Genomic DNA, 14,826 nt, shown 5'->3' on the forward strand with positions numbered 1-14,826 from the left:
TTCTCTAGCGCTGCATTTCTATACCACTTTACTCAAAACTAATACACTCTGTGGCACTACTCTGTGCCACTGCACTGTACAGCACTACCCTCTATTGTGCACTACTGCACTCTACAAAACTTTACTCTGCACCACTCTACTCTATGCCAGTGCACTGTACCCCACTCTACTATGCACCACTGCACGTTACACAATTCCAGTCTAGGCTACTGCACTCTATCCTGTACCACTCCACGCTGCCACAATGCACTTCACTTTACTCTCAAAGAATCTACTCTACGCCACTCTACTTTAAACCACTGCACTCAACTACTCTGCATCACTGCACTCAACTACTCTGCATCACTGCACTCAACTACTCTGCATCACTGCACTCAACTACTCTGCATCACTGCACTCAACTACTCTGCATCACTGCACTCAACTACTCTGCATCACTGCACTCAACTACTCTGCATCACTGCACTCAACTACTCTGCATCACTGCACTCAACTACTCTGCATCACTGCACTCAACTACTCTGCATCACTGCACTCAACTACTCTGCATCACTGCACTCAACTACTCTGCATCACTGCACTCAACTACTCTGCATCACTGCACTCAACTACTCTGCATCACTGCACTCAACTACTCTGCATCACTGCACTCAACTACTCTGCATCACTGCACTCAACTACTCTGCATCACTGCACTCAACTACTCTGCATCACTGCACTCAACTACTCTGCATCACTGCACTCAACTACTCTGCATCACTGCATACTAAGCCACTATTCTACTCTGTGCCACTCTAGTCTACTGCTCTTTGCACCACTACTCTCTGCACCACTCTTTTCCGTGGCTCTGCCCTCTGCAAGAATGCACTCTCCGCCATCTAACTCCACACCATTCTATTCTGCATCACTGCACACTACACCACTGCACACTACAATACTCTTCTGCCGTGCACCACTCTGTGCCATTGCTCTCTGCGCATCACTCACCACTCTAATCTATTCTGCACAACTGAACACCATGCCACTACAATCTACACTGCACCAGTCTACGCCACTGCACTCTACGCAATCTACTCTGTCCAATTAACTTTAGGCCCCTTCCCTCTAGACAACACTTCACGATGCTCTACCCCATGCCCTACTATTACATTTTACAATGCTCTAAGCAAATCCCTCTATGCCACTGTACTCCACTCTATTCTACAATGTACTACTCCACTCTGACACTATGCCACTCCACTCTATGCAACTCAATAGCACTCTATTCCACTCCAGGACAATCTACTCTGCTCTATGCTACTCTACAACAAATTCTACGCCACTCCTTGGCTCTACACCATTGCACGCAAATCTACTCCCTCCACAACACTCAACTACTCCATGACACTCCACACCACTCAACTCCATCTCACTTTACGACATAACTTCAAAGCCACTCATTTACATCACTAACATTTGACCAATGATGTACAACATGGCTAAAACATACTGGCAAAGCCAACAACTCTTGCACAGGCAAGGCATATTGGCTTTGTCAATGCTTGTTATACATCACCACTAACAAACATAGTATCAGTCACACATCCCAGATTTGGGACACTGACCAGCTGTTACACGAGTATGATTAACCAAATGTTAGAAAACACACGGCAGCCTCTTTAAAAAATGCACTTTCCAATAGAAACAGTAGTCAGAATAAAAGTCTGAATCCTGATTTTAATGAGGTCTTAACAGTATTCCTGGGTACGAGAGCAGTGATTCACTTACCATAATGTGATTGAAATGCCTGTGGCTTTATGACCAGATTACAGTGGTTACACATCACCAAATAGAAATCATCATAGGCTGGGCAGAGACCAAAGATTGGCATGTCTGCAAGAGAAGACAAGAAAAAAGCATTTAAATTGGAATTTATTTTATCTACTGCAAAATCATGTTACAAATATCAAACAGCAACAAAAAATAAACAATTTTACTGGAATCTTAAAGACATAAAATGAACCTTCAACTTTGTGTCACAGCACAGGAAGCCTAAGTCTTATACACGACGAGAATGAAATTGTGACAACTGTACAAATGAAAAAAGACGGAAGCTGCAACAACAAAATCTTGCCCTGCACCCTACAAGTGAAACTTATCTGCAATCCAATACACAAGCTTCTCTATATATTAAATGCAACTTCTGTCATATTAGATGTGCATTCCTTGTAAAATGCAGATACGTGTGTTTGGAAGGGTGCTAAGTATCCAATATTTGAGAAAAGCTTATAACAAAATGGGCTTAAGACAAAATGCAAATAAAATATCAGAAACTGTAATTACAGGCAGAACTTTATTTAATGAAGTGTGTAATTTAATTTCTTTTGTCTGGCTTAAAATACTGCTAAATCATCTTCCTAGTACTTGAGGGCTGTGACTTAAGATACATGTCATTTAGATGAAAATTTACTCTAGGAGCGAATAATTAGGCAGTGACCTGCTGATAGCTGTTGTGGCTGGGGAGAATAATGCTTGCATGAGAAGGCCTTTAAAAAGCATTACCTTGGGTTGCTTTCTTAACTTCAGCTTGTTTAAAAGTCTCACAAACTGCTTTAGTTGACTGTCAGAAACCTCATGCTATCAACACTTTACAATATATATAGCGCTATAGACATAACTACAGAGTGGGGTTTCGGTGAGTCTCTTCAGTGATTGGTTCTCATATAAAGGCTCACCCTTCACGGATGGGCATTCCTTAAAAGCTATGGGCTTGAAGGTCAAGAAATATCATGAAAGGCTACATGGCAAAAGTAGTCAGCCTCATCTTCCCCTCCCTAATGCTTTGCTGCTCCATACATTGGTGTTCCTGTGCCATTGCCTCCCCTCTTCCCTGTGTACAAGGCCATACTCCACTTAGAAGCAACATGGCTGCCATCTGGGAAGTGCAGAAAAGAACATTCAAAGATGACTGGACACCAAAACTGGCTTTGCTAATGGCTGCCACACAAATGCACTGGAAAAGTGCAAATCATGTGTGAACAAGCACTGGCAGAGAGAGACCTGCTGGCTTTGCCTATACTTTTCGTTTGAGTCATGGGAGCGCCATTCCTTATAAAAGATCTAAATCCTTACAGTCCCCAAGGTAAGCCCCTAAGATCACTGCTGTTTGACTTTTGGTATTTTCATGAGGCACTCACTCTGACTTCTGGTCATATTCCATAACTTTATTCTGCAAGATGGGGGGGGGGGGGGGGGGGATCAGCAATAATTTGTATGGGTCACACACTTAGCTCATGAGTATTTTTCATTTATATAATTTCAGAAATGTAGTAATAAGTAAAAGAACAAGTCCTCTTCATTCACATAAAGTTATTTCTGATTAAAGTCTACAGTGATCATAAATCAGAGGGGGCAACCAAGGATGGCAGATCTTGCCTCTGCAAGTGTATGATTCTGAGGCAGACCACACTTAAAGTCAACATACATTAAACAGGAAGAAACCCTTTGGCTGTTAAAAACAGTAGATGTGGCTAAATAACAAATAACATGATCTCACTGAAAGGGCAGATGAAGTTGGATGATTTCTATCTGCCAAGAGAACAGAATATTTTCAGAAATCCCAAAGCACTTTATAAAGGTATGTACCTTCTGATACAGACATTTTCTGATACACTTAGGATCATCAAGCAACTATGTTCTACTACAAGGGAAGGAAGTGATGGGCAGAGGAAATACTTCTCTGGGTTATGTCCATATATAGCATAGGAAAATGTTTAATAAATTGATGAGGAGTTACAGGGAAGGGGAGGGGTCTAAAAAAAATATAATCACCGAAAGGAATAACGTTTTGGCAAAGCTAATAGGTCTGACCGTGGCAATCCTGTGATGTTACTCTTACTTAATTTCTTTTTTTGGTTAGTGTGTGTGATAAACATAAAAAAAAGAAATATAAAGTGAAAATGCTGCTATCAAATGGTGATATGCAGTAGTTAAAAAAAGAGGGAAAAAACATAGCTGTACACTATATATGGCAGGCATAAAAGAAAACATGGAAATTGCAGTGGATTTTCATTACATTCAATGAATATACACTCCTTGGGATGAGCATATATAACAGAGGGGCATGACATTCCTTGTTTTACTTACTACAAGCAATATTCTTGATCAATGATGGGCAGCTGTATGTGTTAGTTTTATGTGTTTACACATCTTGAGTTACAAAACCTAAAAAATACCGATCACTAAAATAAACAAACATGTAATGAAAGCAGAGGTTGGCTTGCCAGTCATGGATTTGAAAAGGACTACTTTTTAGGTGGGTGCCATATGTGCAAGAGTAAAATGTTGTCACTCACAGTGAAGGCAGCCAATGCCTGAAGTGGATTTGCCCAATAATACTGTGCACTGTGGACAAAGCAAAATGTGAATGATAGTTGAACAGACTTGAGGATGAAGACGTTTTACCGAAAGTGCCTCTTAGTACATATGTATGCATGTCTTTTATTATACAGAGGGCATGCAAGACTGCTATAGCTGCCTCTAGGATAGCCAAAACATAATCAGATTAATTTAAGTAAACAGGGCTGGTTTACTCGAGGTCTACAGGAATGATACATTTCTACAGCAGCCACATTTTCCGAATAATTGTCACAATCTATCATCTCTTGCAGAATTGGCATATTTGAACCACCAAACTTTCCTAGCTCAAATGGATCAAAATTCACAGCTAAGAGGACGGCCTTTTCTCATAGAGAGACAGGTCACCTTCAGTTGGTGATAGTCGTACTTGGGTGTAAAAAGAATAGTAAGGAGGGAAACCCTTGACCGCAAAGTATTTACATAGGAAAAAATTAGAAACTAGTGAAATACTGCTTCAAAATTTACTGCATTACGCGGCATAATTAGCTTTTTCTTAATGCATAATTTTGAGATCCCTGCCACACAATTCAGTTTCCTCCTGCAGCCCTAGCTTAATGACAAGACTGACATACATGACTCTACTTGGACTGCCTTTTCAACTACAGACAATATTTTCAGATGCACCCACCGTATATCTATAATTCTACCAATGTAGTTATTAAGAATTCATATATGTTTGTGTTTTTTGTAAGTTTTTTTTTTTAGCTTTGGCGTTAGCCAAGACATTTTGACTTTACTAAGAAATATTTACATGATGAACTTTATTATAGGCAGGGGTGTGGAATTTAATAAACTATCTACTTGTCCATGGGGCAGGGTGCTTCATAAATCTACTTGTCCTGTAACAAAATCCACTTATCCCTTTTGTGCCATGTAATGTGGTGACATATTACGGCAGCAATCTCATTAAGTAAGAGTTCTGATAAAGCCTCTCTAATTATGCCAGGGCTTGTACCATAGTAGGGTTTGAATACTAGCAATTCCCTTATGTTGCTACGTTTCTGCAGGTCTACATACTGGAGCTGAAGGCAGTGGTAAGCAATAGTTCAAGGGTTGGAATGCCCTTTTGAGTCTGTGCAAACCTACTAATTTGCATGTTTTAAGGGTTTTCACCAACTCTTTTTAAAAAAAAAAAATCTTTTCCCATACGGAAAAAGGTTGGAAATGTACTCCTGGCAGTGACAGACGTAAAACTTCTTCAGGGTTGGGGAAAAAAGTGGTTGGAGGAAAAGTGAACTTGAAACATTCAGATTTTCACATGAGCAAATCTACACAAGCACATTTGCTCATGCTAAAATGCAGTTCACAAATATTACAGTACTATTTCTTGGCCTACTTCTGTAAATTCTTGTGCATTCATGGAGACTGTATATATGCACTTAATGCATGGATATATATACCATGGATGCACTTTTGAGACTTTCTTTAATAATTGGGCCTCTAATTAGGCCTGGGGTTAACCATGACCTTTTGTGTTTAGTAAAATTATGTCTCTCTCTCTCTCCTTCTCTCGGTCTAGCAGCTGGCTTCACTGTGAGTGACAGTATTCTGCTCTATTACAAGCAGCATATTGGCACACAACGTAGTTTTGTTCAGTGCCTGGAAGTGCTGTGGCAATGTGTGCTTTTTGAGACCAAAAACAGTTTTTTGCTTTTGCCAATGCTTGTTAGAATGGCGAGGGCCCTGCAGCTCCCACACAGATAAGGTTTTACAAACAACAATGCCTAAACAAGTCACGCATTGACAAAACCAAAAGCCTGACCACCAATTTCAGACCTACTGGCTTTGCCAATGCTTGTTTATTTTTGTTTCCCACAATCGTATTTTAACTGGTTCCACTGATTTACCATTATGAATATTTTTGGGAAATATAAGCATACATCAACATGTGACTAAATGATCCTGCAAAGATATGGTACCTAAAATCTTAAGAGTAGTTTAGAAAAATATTTTTTTCCTGCTTGCATTTTTTTGGGAACATTTTATTTTGAAAGCAAAGAATCATCACGGCTGCTTTCAAGCTTCTGCAAATATTTGCATATAATCAGAGAGCATTCTGGGAGCATTATACATAGCCTCATATTACTAAACTTTGAAAACGTGTGTACACGTTTATACTGGAACCACCGTCAGTAGTGCAGGCAGAGCTGACATTTACTTTTGGTGCTCACACTAATAATAAAGGCTTTGCATTAATGAACCATAAATACAAGTTTGAACAGTGTTAACACATGGACACACATATTACCTTAACTTTAGACAATGCTCTTCCTTGATCCATAATGTGGTATTGTAAACTGGCAGCTAAAGGGTTTGTGCTGTAGGGGATTGGGCCTATTTGTCCCAAGGACAAAATAGACATTAAAACTTGTTGCCCTTGACCCCAAACAATATGTCTCGGGCGTCGGGCTATAGGAATTCCACATCCCTGTATAGGGGCTTTCAGCAATCTCTAAACACCAAGTATTGTGTTATTGTGGCCTTGACATTTTCTCCCTCCCACTATGGTCTATAGGGCAATGGGCCAGTCCACTTTAGCCACTGGCTAATTTCACAGTTGAGTGACAGTATTCTGCTCTTTCACAAGGAGCACATCCATACACTAACAAGGGCAAGTTGTGCTATTGGGACCGCCGAAAGAATGTTATTGCTTTTGTTGTTAGCCAATGTGTGTGTGTGGTTTTTTTTTTTTTTTACATTGACTAGACCCCGCAGCTTCCCCAACAATACAGTTGTGGAAACAAGGAAAAAACAAGAAAACAAGCAGTGACCAAGCCAAAATGGTGGCAGTCAACACCAGACCTACTGGTTTTGCCAATGCTTGTTCTTGTCACCATCAGATACCTTCTTACAATGTATATTTTTCTAAGCTAGACACCATAAAACTGCAACACTGCCAAATAAAAATTATAAAAATGTAGTCAGTTGAGTGTGCGTTAACATTTTTCAAGAATAAATACATTTCGTGCAGACTCGAGATTCTCACTTCAAGCTGCATGTCACAGTCTCTACCTGCAGCAATAATAAGATGTAAGGCACCTCAATACTAAAGTAAGTAGTACCCGTCCCAAAATATTGGTGAATGGTACCATCGGGGAATACACAATTTAAAAACCAAAACTGTAGCGACTAAACCCAGATTTTAGACATGCTGTGCTGTCAGACCAGCCTCAATTTAAGGACATGCTTACAGCAAGAATGAAAAATGTCCTAGCTAACGTAACAGAAAGTTTCAATTCTATTAAGGACTCGGAGGCGAGGATTAGGCTATCCTTTCTTCACTTTATTGATAGCAGCCATTCAAAAACTACCATTCCCATGAACCATAGGGAATAAACATGAAAACTATAGAGTGTCCACAGATATAATGTTGATAGTCCTCCGTTTGTGACTATACTTTATCTTTCGTCGCTCAGTCAGCCAGTAGATTCACATCAGCAGTCTTGTTTACTCGAGTCCCCTGGAAAATTAAAAGAAGGCGTAAGCAACAGCAGTGGCTAAGGTTTAGCCCCGAGGAGAGAATGCGACAAAGCATATACAAGATCACAATACCAGAATGTCACGTAAACATTTTACTTACCCCAATAGGAGGGAGGGAAAACAACCAAGTTGTACCCTGGGTGGGATAATCCTCGCCTCCGAGTCCTTAATAGAATTGAAACTTTCCGTTACGTTAGCTAGGAAATTTTTCATTCTAGGTCAGGACCGGAGGTGAGGATTATGCTCGTTTAAAGCTTGCTCACAACCAAATGAGCCATGTCAATAACCGGTTTAAAATAAAACCGCTTAAAGGTTGAGTCTGAAGACCAATTCGCTGCATTCAGGATGTCTTCAAGACAAGCTCCCAGGGTAAAGGCCTTGGAGGCCATAGCTCCTCTTGTAGAATGAGCACCAAAAGCTCATAAATCTATGCCTGCCTCCTGCATAATCCAACGGGCAATCGTGGGAGAAGAGACCACCTTATGAGGCTTCTTAAGCGCAATGAGCAACTGGCGTGCCCCAGGGGGTCTCCACTCCTCCGTCATCTCCTCGTAAGCATTGAGACAGGCCACTACACAGAGTTTGGGAGAATCAGGGAAAGCAGGGTAGGAGACGGTAGTCGTCCCACACTTGGTGCGTCTATGAATGGTAAACGTGACACCGGTGGGAGAGAAGATCCTACCAGACACATCCAAAGCTCTGACATCAGAGACCCGTCTGCAAGAAATCAGGCACAGAAGCATGGCCATCTTAGCCGAAAGTTCTTTCCTGGACAGAAACCTATTCGGTTGCCAAGACAGAAAGAGGTTCAACACTCTGTTAACATCCCATAACTGGGAATACCGAGGCTCTGGGGGAAGTGACAGACGTATACCTCTGAGGAGTCGACAAACCAAGGGGTGTTCTCAGACAGGTGAACCATCAAGCAATGCGTGACCAGCAGAAATGACGGACCTGAAGGTGTTGATGGTCCTATACGCGAGACCATCCTCTGCTAGGGAGGCCAAAAAATTCAAGATGGCAGTCACATCAGTTGCCACGGGATTGAAATTCCGTCGCAGACACCAACGACACCACTGTCTCCATGTGGATCGATAACGCTTGAGAGTGCGGTCTGCCCAGGCCTTGGACAGGAAAGTCTCAGCCGCTCCCGAAAGGCCCGGGACCGCCCATCGTCCCCTGTAATCCGCCACGCCATTAGAGTCAGGGAGCCTTGTTCAATCAATGGGTGAGGATATCCGTCCGGACTCAGAAGAAGAGCAGGAAACTGGGGGAGTGGGATTGGAGAATCCCAGGAAAGTTCCAGTAGAATCGGAAACCAGACTGGAGACCTCCAAAATCGTCGAGATGAGAACAATGGACGCTCTCTGCTGGCGAACCTGAGCCGAAACCCAGGTTATCACTGCAAACAGGGGAAAGGCGTAGCCCGCTTCGGTCCGCCAGTCCTGGAGGAAAGCATCCGTCTGTTCCGCCAGAGGGTCCGGCCTCCAACTGCAAAACCGGGGAAGTTGGTAATCCAGGCGGGAGGCGAAGAGACCCCAAAGACTGAAGATCTGCAAACACCCTTGGATGTAGCTTCCAGAGACTCAGATCGTGGAAGTGTCGCGAGTGAAAGTCCGCCACCTGGTTGTCCTGGCCGGGCAGATACTCTGCCGTGACTGAGATCTGATGGTCCAGGCAATACTGTCAGAGGTTCACCGCCAAGTCCCAAAGTGCTAGCTCGCGAGTGCCCCCAAGATGATGGATATACCGGACTGCGGAGATATTGTACATTTTGAGAAGGACACAGGAGCGAACCGAATCCTTGGTCCAACACTTGATGGTGAATGAACCCGCCAAAAGCTCCAGACAGTTGATGTGCAACTGCTGTTCTGAAGGAGACCATACACCCCCCGTGGTGAAGTCGCCACACTTCTCGCCCCATCCGGATCTGCTTGCATCGGACTCGATAACTATATCGGGTGCGGAACCGAAGATGGTACGCCCATTCCAGGCTTCCATGTGGGAGAGCCACCATTAAAAGCTCCTCCTTGGTTTCTGTTGCCAGGCCCACCTTGAATGAATAAGGGCGACCCTTGCGGAGATTTTCCGCTTTGAGACGTTGTAAAGCTATGTAATGGAGCGGGCCGGGAAAGATGGCCTGAATGGAGGCTGACAGAAGCCAGACTATCCGAGCCAATTGTCGGTGGGAGATCCGAGCCAGTGTTAAAGCTCTCCGAAGTTCGTGGCGAATCTTCGTCAGCTTGCGAGCAGGAAGGCTGAGAGTGGACTCTACTGAGTCTATCAGGAACCCAAGGAAAACCACTCTTTGGGAGGGAATCAGAGTAGATTTGTTCTCGTTTATCACGAACCCCAAATTCTGGAGAAGATCTACCGCGGTTTGCAGGTGTCGAGACAGGGTGCTCGGATCCTGCATCATCAGCAGGATGTCGTCTAAATAGACAATGAGTCTCATGCCCGACGCCCGCAGGCGCTCCACTGCCGGCTTCAAGACCTTGGTGAAACACCAGGGGGCGGAGGAGAGACCGAAGGGAAGGGTGGTGAACTCGTAGGTTTTGTTGCGCCACTGAACCTGCGATGAGGAGGGAAGATGGGAACCGCTAAATAAGCGTCCTTGAGATCGAGACGCGCCATCCAGTCTCCAGGACGCAGGATGTCTCGAAGGAGATGTATTCCCTCCATCTTGAAGTGGCGGTACACCAGCCACTCGTTGAATTCTCGCAAGTTGATAACTGGACGTTGACCCCCATCCACTTTGTCTACCAGAAAGAGGTTGCGGAGAAAACCTCTTGGATGCGGCACGGTTTCTTCTATTGCACCTTTGGTCAGAAGGGCATGGACCTCCTGGTCGATCAAACCCGCATCTACCTCTGAAAAACAAAGTGGTCTGGGAGACACTACCTGCACTGGGGTTCCTTGAAACGCTATATGAAAACCCCTTACTGTCTGTAGGACCCAAGCGTCCCCCGTGATAGAAGTCCACATCGGGAAAAAAGGCACCAGAAGGCCCCCCACTTTTAGAAGGGAAGAAGGGAGAACACTCAACGGAAGAAACGGAGCCGCCTCCTCCTCTGCCGCCTCTGTTCTTGCCTCGTCTGCCCCTGGTGGGGTAGAAGTTTCCAAAAAGGGCTTGATCTTGATTTTGTCCCAGGTTGGAGCCTTGTCCTCTGGTCTGGTTTTAGATGGCCGGACGAGCGACCCCTACCTCGTCCGGCCCCCCTGAAAACACGAGGGCGAAACACTTTCATGATGGAAATTTGAGCCCTATCTAGGGAGGTGAAGGTGTTAACGAACCTCCCCAGCTCCTTGATAAAGGGTTCACCAAAAAGGCCACCCTGAGCCACAGGGCCTGCCTCAGTGTCCTCCAGGTCCCCGAGTTTGGGATCGACTTTAATAAGAAGAGACCTGCGCCTTTCTGTGAAAAGCGCGCAGATGGCCTTTCCAAGGAACACCACTACCCGTTGGGCCCATGAGGAGAGATGCTCCGGAGAAATTAGTGAGCCCGAAACCTTGGCTTCCTCTGCCATATCCAAAATGTTGCTAATGGGCCCAAAGATATCCAACAATTTATCTTGACAGGCTCACCAGGACCAGTCTATACCCTTTTTAGGGTCTTTAACACATTTTCGAAGGAAGGTAGCCATTCTGGGATCAATTCCCGGAGCAGCAGCTACCTTCCCCTCTAAAGAAGGGCGGGACACTCTGCCCTAAGGCAATTCAGAGTAGCAGGTTCTAGCGGACGGCGAATCCTGCTGGCCACATATTGGGCGACTTTATCAGAGGGGGCCCAGTCAGAGGAGCGCGGGTGTAAGACATAGTCTGGATTCAGCATGTCCGCACACAAGTTTGTGTCAGCCACAGGCGGCTTGGAAGGGAGCCACGGACGGGACCGCTCAGGTGAGGCATCTGCGTCCCCTTGGTCATCAGGATCCCCGCCCTTTGAGGTAGAAGTTATTGGTGGAGGTACATAAGAGGGGGTTGCAGGGGGAGCACAACTAGATAGGAAAGCCTGCTTAAGGCGGGCAAAGGCGTCGGAACTCGTCCCCGCATCCCTAGCCCGTTTAGGCACAGGGGAATGAGCATCTGAGGCAGGGTCATTGGGAGGGAGGCCTGAAACTGAGGATTGCGCTGCCCTGGTCAGTTTTTCACAGGCTTGGTCAATTTTGTGGGATAACCGCTCCTCCAAAGGAGTCATGGCCAATTCCACCGCTTTGTGGATGGATTCATCAACAGCATCATAGAAATAGTTTCCCCAGGGAAGAGCCACCAGGGGGTCCTCTTCCCACTGATCTTCGTAGACGGTTTTCTCATGGGAGGTCTCCATAGTATATGGGTAACGGACAATTGGCCAATAAACTTGTAAAGGAGGCTATCCTTAACTAAGGGTGGCTGGGAATCAGCCAAATATGGGCGGGCAGTGCTCGCAGGGAAAAGGCCTGAAGCCTAGGACCAAAACAGCCCTGGTGCAGAATATATTACTATGGGCAGTCTGCCTAAAAAGGGTCCTTGCAGTATAACTGCGCTACTGACTGCTTAAAACAAAGCGTTGTTGGTCTAAATATACTGACCCCCAAGCAGAAAACTCTGCAATGCTGCCTAATAGCAGATACAGACCCGAGCAACCGGACGTTCACGGGGGCGTTAAACAGCTAAAAGATGCCTAATGGCAAGGTACAGAACCTTGTCAGGGGCGTGCAAGGCAGACAAGGCTCGCGAGCGGCGGTGCAGCGCTGTGTTCCGACGCTTCAGGAATGATCGGAATCCCAAGCGCGCCCGCCGCGTCAGCGGACGTCGTTAAGCGCCCTCTGGTGGCGTTGTGAAGCCACCGCAAGCCCGCACCAACAACAGCCGCTAGGGAGCTGGAAGACTCCCGTGGCCAAAGCAAAGCGCTGAGTAGCGGCGGTTGGCTCAAGACCACACAGCACAGAAAAGACGCAAAGTAAATAACGAAAAACAAGGAGCGCGCGCCGGTGAATTTGGCACGCGCGCTCGACACAACTGCTCCATGAGGGAAACGGAAACCGCGGTATTTCGTACACGGAAAAGCCGCACTACAGCATATTACCCAGGTAATGAGCGCACATCAAAGCGATAAAGGCAAATAAGCGTATAAACAAAACAGCAGATAATATTACAAGCAGTAAGCAAATACAGCAAAGGTGACTTATCTTGGCTGCAAGCAGCGAAGAAAGAGGAAGTATAGTCACAAACAGAGGACTATCAACACCCTGGGGACTCCTGATTGGTGCATTGAAGGGGACATAATATCGGTGGACACTCTATAGTTTTAATGTTTAGTCCCTATGGTTCATGGGAATGCTAGTTGTTTTGACTTTGAATGGCTGCTATCAATAAAGTATAGAAAGGATAGCATAATCCTCACCTACGGTCCTGACATAGAATTATATTACCAATATCTAAAATAAGCGTTACAACAAACAAATGATGGACGGAATGCTGACAATGCAGACATTCTCCCCCAGTCAAGAGATCTGGGTTAAATCCATCGTTCTTTTGCCCACTACGCCACCCCAGTTCAGACCTGGCTTGGCAGTTCGGGCTGGACTGTTCCCATGGGGCACAGGGTCAAGACTGATTTGCATATGGCTGGGTTCAAACTGGAATGGCATGGTGAGCAAAAAAACGATGGATTTAGGCCCAGATCTCTGTACTGGGGTGAATGTATGACATTGTTCTGCATTCTGTCCATCAATTGTTGTTTTTGCATTTGTCACCCCGAGTGGGAAGGGTATGCTCAGACGTGAGTCCCTTGCTCTCCATGCCACTGGAATCAAGCTATCCTGGCTGATGAGGGCTGAAAGCCCGAAACCGGTCCTAGGATGCTTGTTTCCAGTCCAGGGAGGACCTGGCTTGGCAGTTCGGGCTGGACTGTTCCCATGGGGCACAGGGTCAAGACTGATTTGCATATGGCTGGGTTCAAACTGGAATGGCATGGTGAGCAAAAAAACGATGGATTTAGGCCCAGATCTCTGTACTGGGGTGAATGTATGACATTGTTCTGCATTCTGTCCATCAATTGTTGTTTTTGCATTTGTCACCCCGAGTGGGAAGGGTATGCTCAGACGTGAGTCCCTTGCTCTCCATGCCACTGGAATCAAGCTATCCTGGCTGATGAGGGCTGAAAGCCCGAAACCGGTCCTAGGATGCTTGTTTCCAGTCCAGGGAGGACCTGGCTTGGCAGTTCGGGCTGGACTGTTCCCATGGGGCACAGGGTCAAGACTGATTTGCATATGGCTGGGTTCAAACTGGAATGGCATGGTGAGCAAAAAAACGATGGATTTAGGCCCAGATCTCTGTACTGGGGTGAATGTATGACATTGTTCTGCATTCTGTCCATCAATTGTTGTTTTTGCAATATCTAAAATAAGACACTGATTCTCCAAATGTCAAGTTGCTTGATATTCAATAAACTTGAAAAGCAACAATCCGAGAAAACCATAGCTTGAGGGCGGGAGCAATAATGGATCAAACTTCACAAAAGAAAAATCATCATAAGATAAGCAGGCACAGTACTTTAAATTTTGCATGATAAAAGCACTTCCTAGTAATGAGTAGGTGGGGGTGAAAGTCCATCATTATGAACCAGCTCAAATTTACTCAATGCCTTTGCAGTCAACACCTCCACTCCTTATAACATCACAGAAGGCAATACATCAGCAGTCAAAGCAATCATTGATGAAACATTGTTCCACAGACCCAATTGATGTGATCTTTGCTTAACTCAAATGCAGTATTTCAAATATGGGTCATTTGTATCCCTTATGTACATACTTGAGATGTCGATCCGCATCAATGTTGTTTTAGCGTAGAACTAGCCTTTGCTTTAGCTGCTTTCCATTCAACTTCCATAGGCTCCGACAAGCAAGCCAATTTCAGATGGCTTGCTGTGCATTTTGGGGTTACAGCCCAGCCTCAAGAGACAGAACA

At 45.0% G+C, this 14,826-nt stretch overlaps 1 protein-coding gene across 1 annotated transcript in view; it reads right to left on the minus strand.

Annotated features, from left to right (window-relative positions):
• Positions 1-14,826, minus strand: part of ATXN7 (ataxin 7) — a 312,870-nt gene that overhangs the window by 256,613 nt on the left and 41,431 nt on the right. The window contains exon 3 of the mRNA XM_085624702.1: positions 1,768-1,872. Coding sequence (XP_085480828.1) covers positions 1,768-1,872 — 105 coding nt within the window. The remainder of the gene's footprint in view (positions 1-1,767; positions 1,873-14,826) is intronic.

The sequence above is a fragment of the Triturus cristatus genome, chromosome 9 (assembly GCF_964204655.1).
Source record: "Triturus cristatus chromosome 9, aTriCri1.1, whole genome shotgun sequence".
In the NCBI taxonomy this organism is placed as follows: domain Eukaryota; kingdom Metazoa; phylum Chordata; class Amphibia; order Caudata; family Salamandridae; genus Triturus; species Triturus cristatus.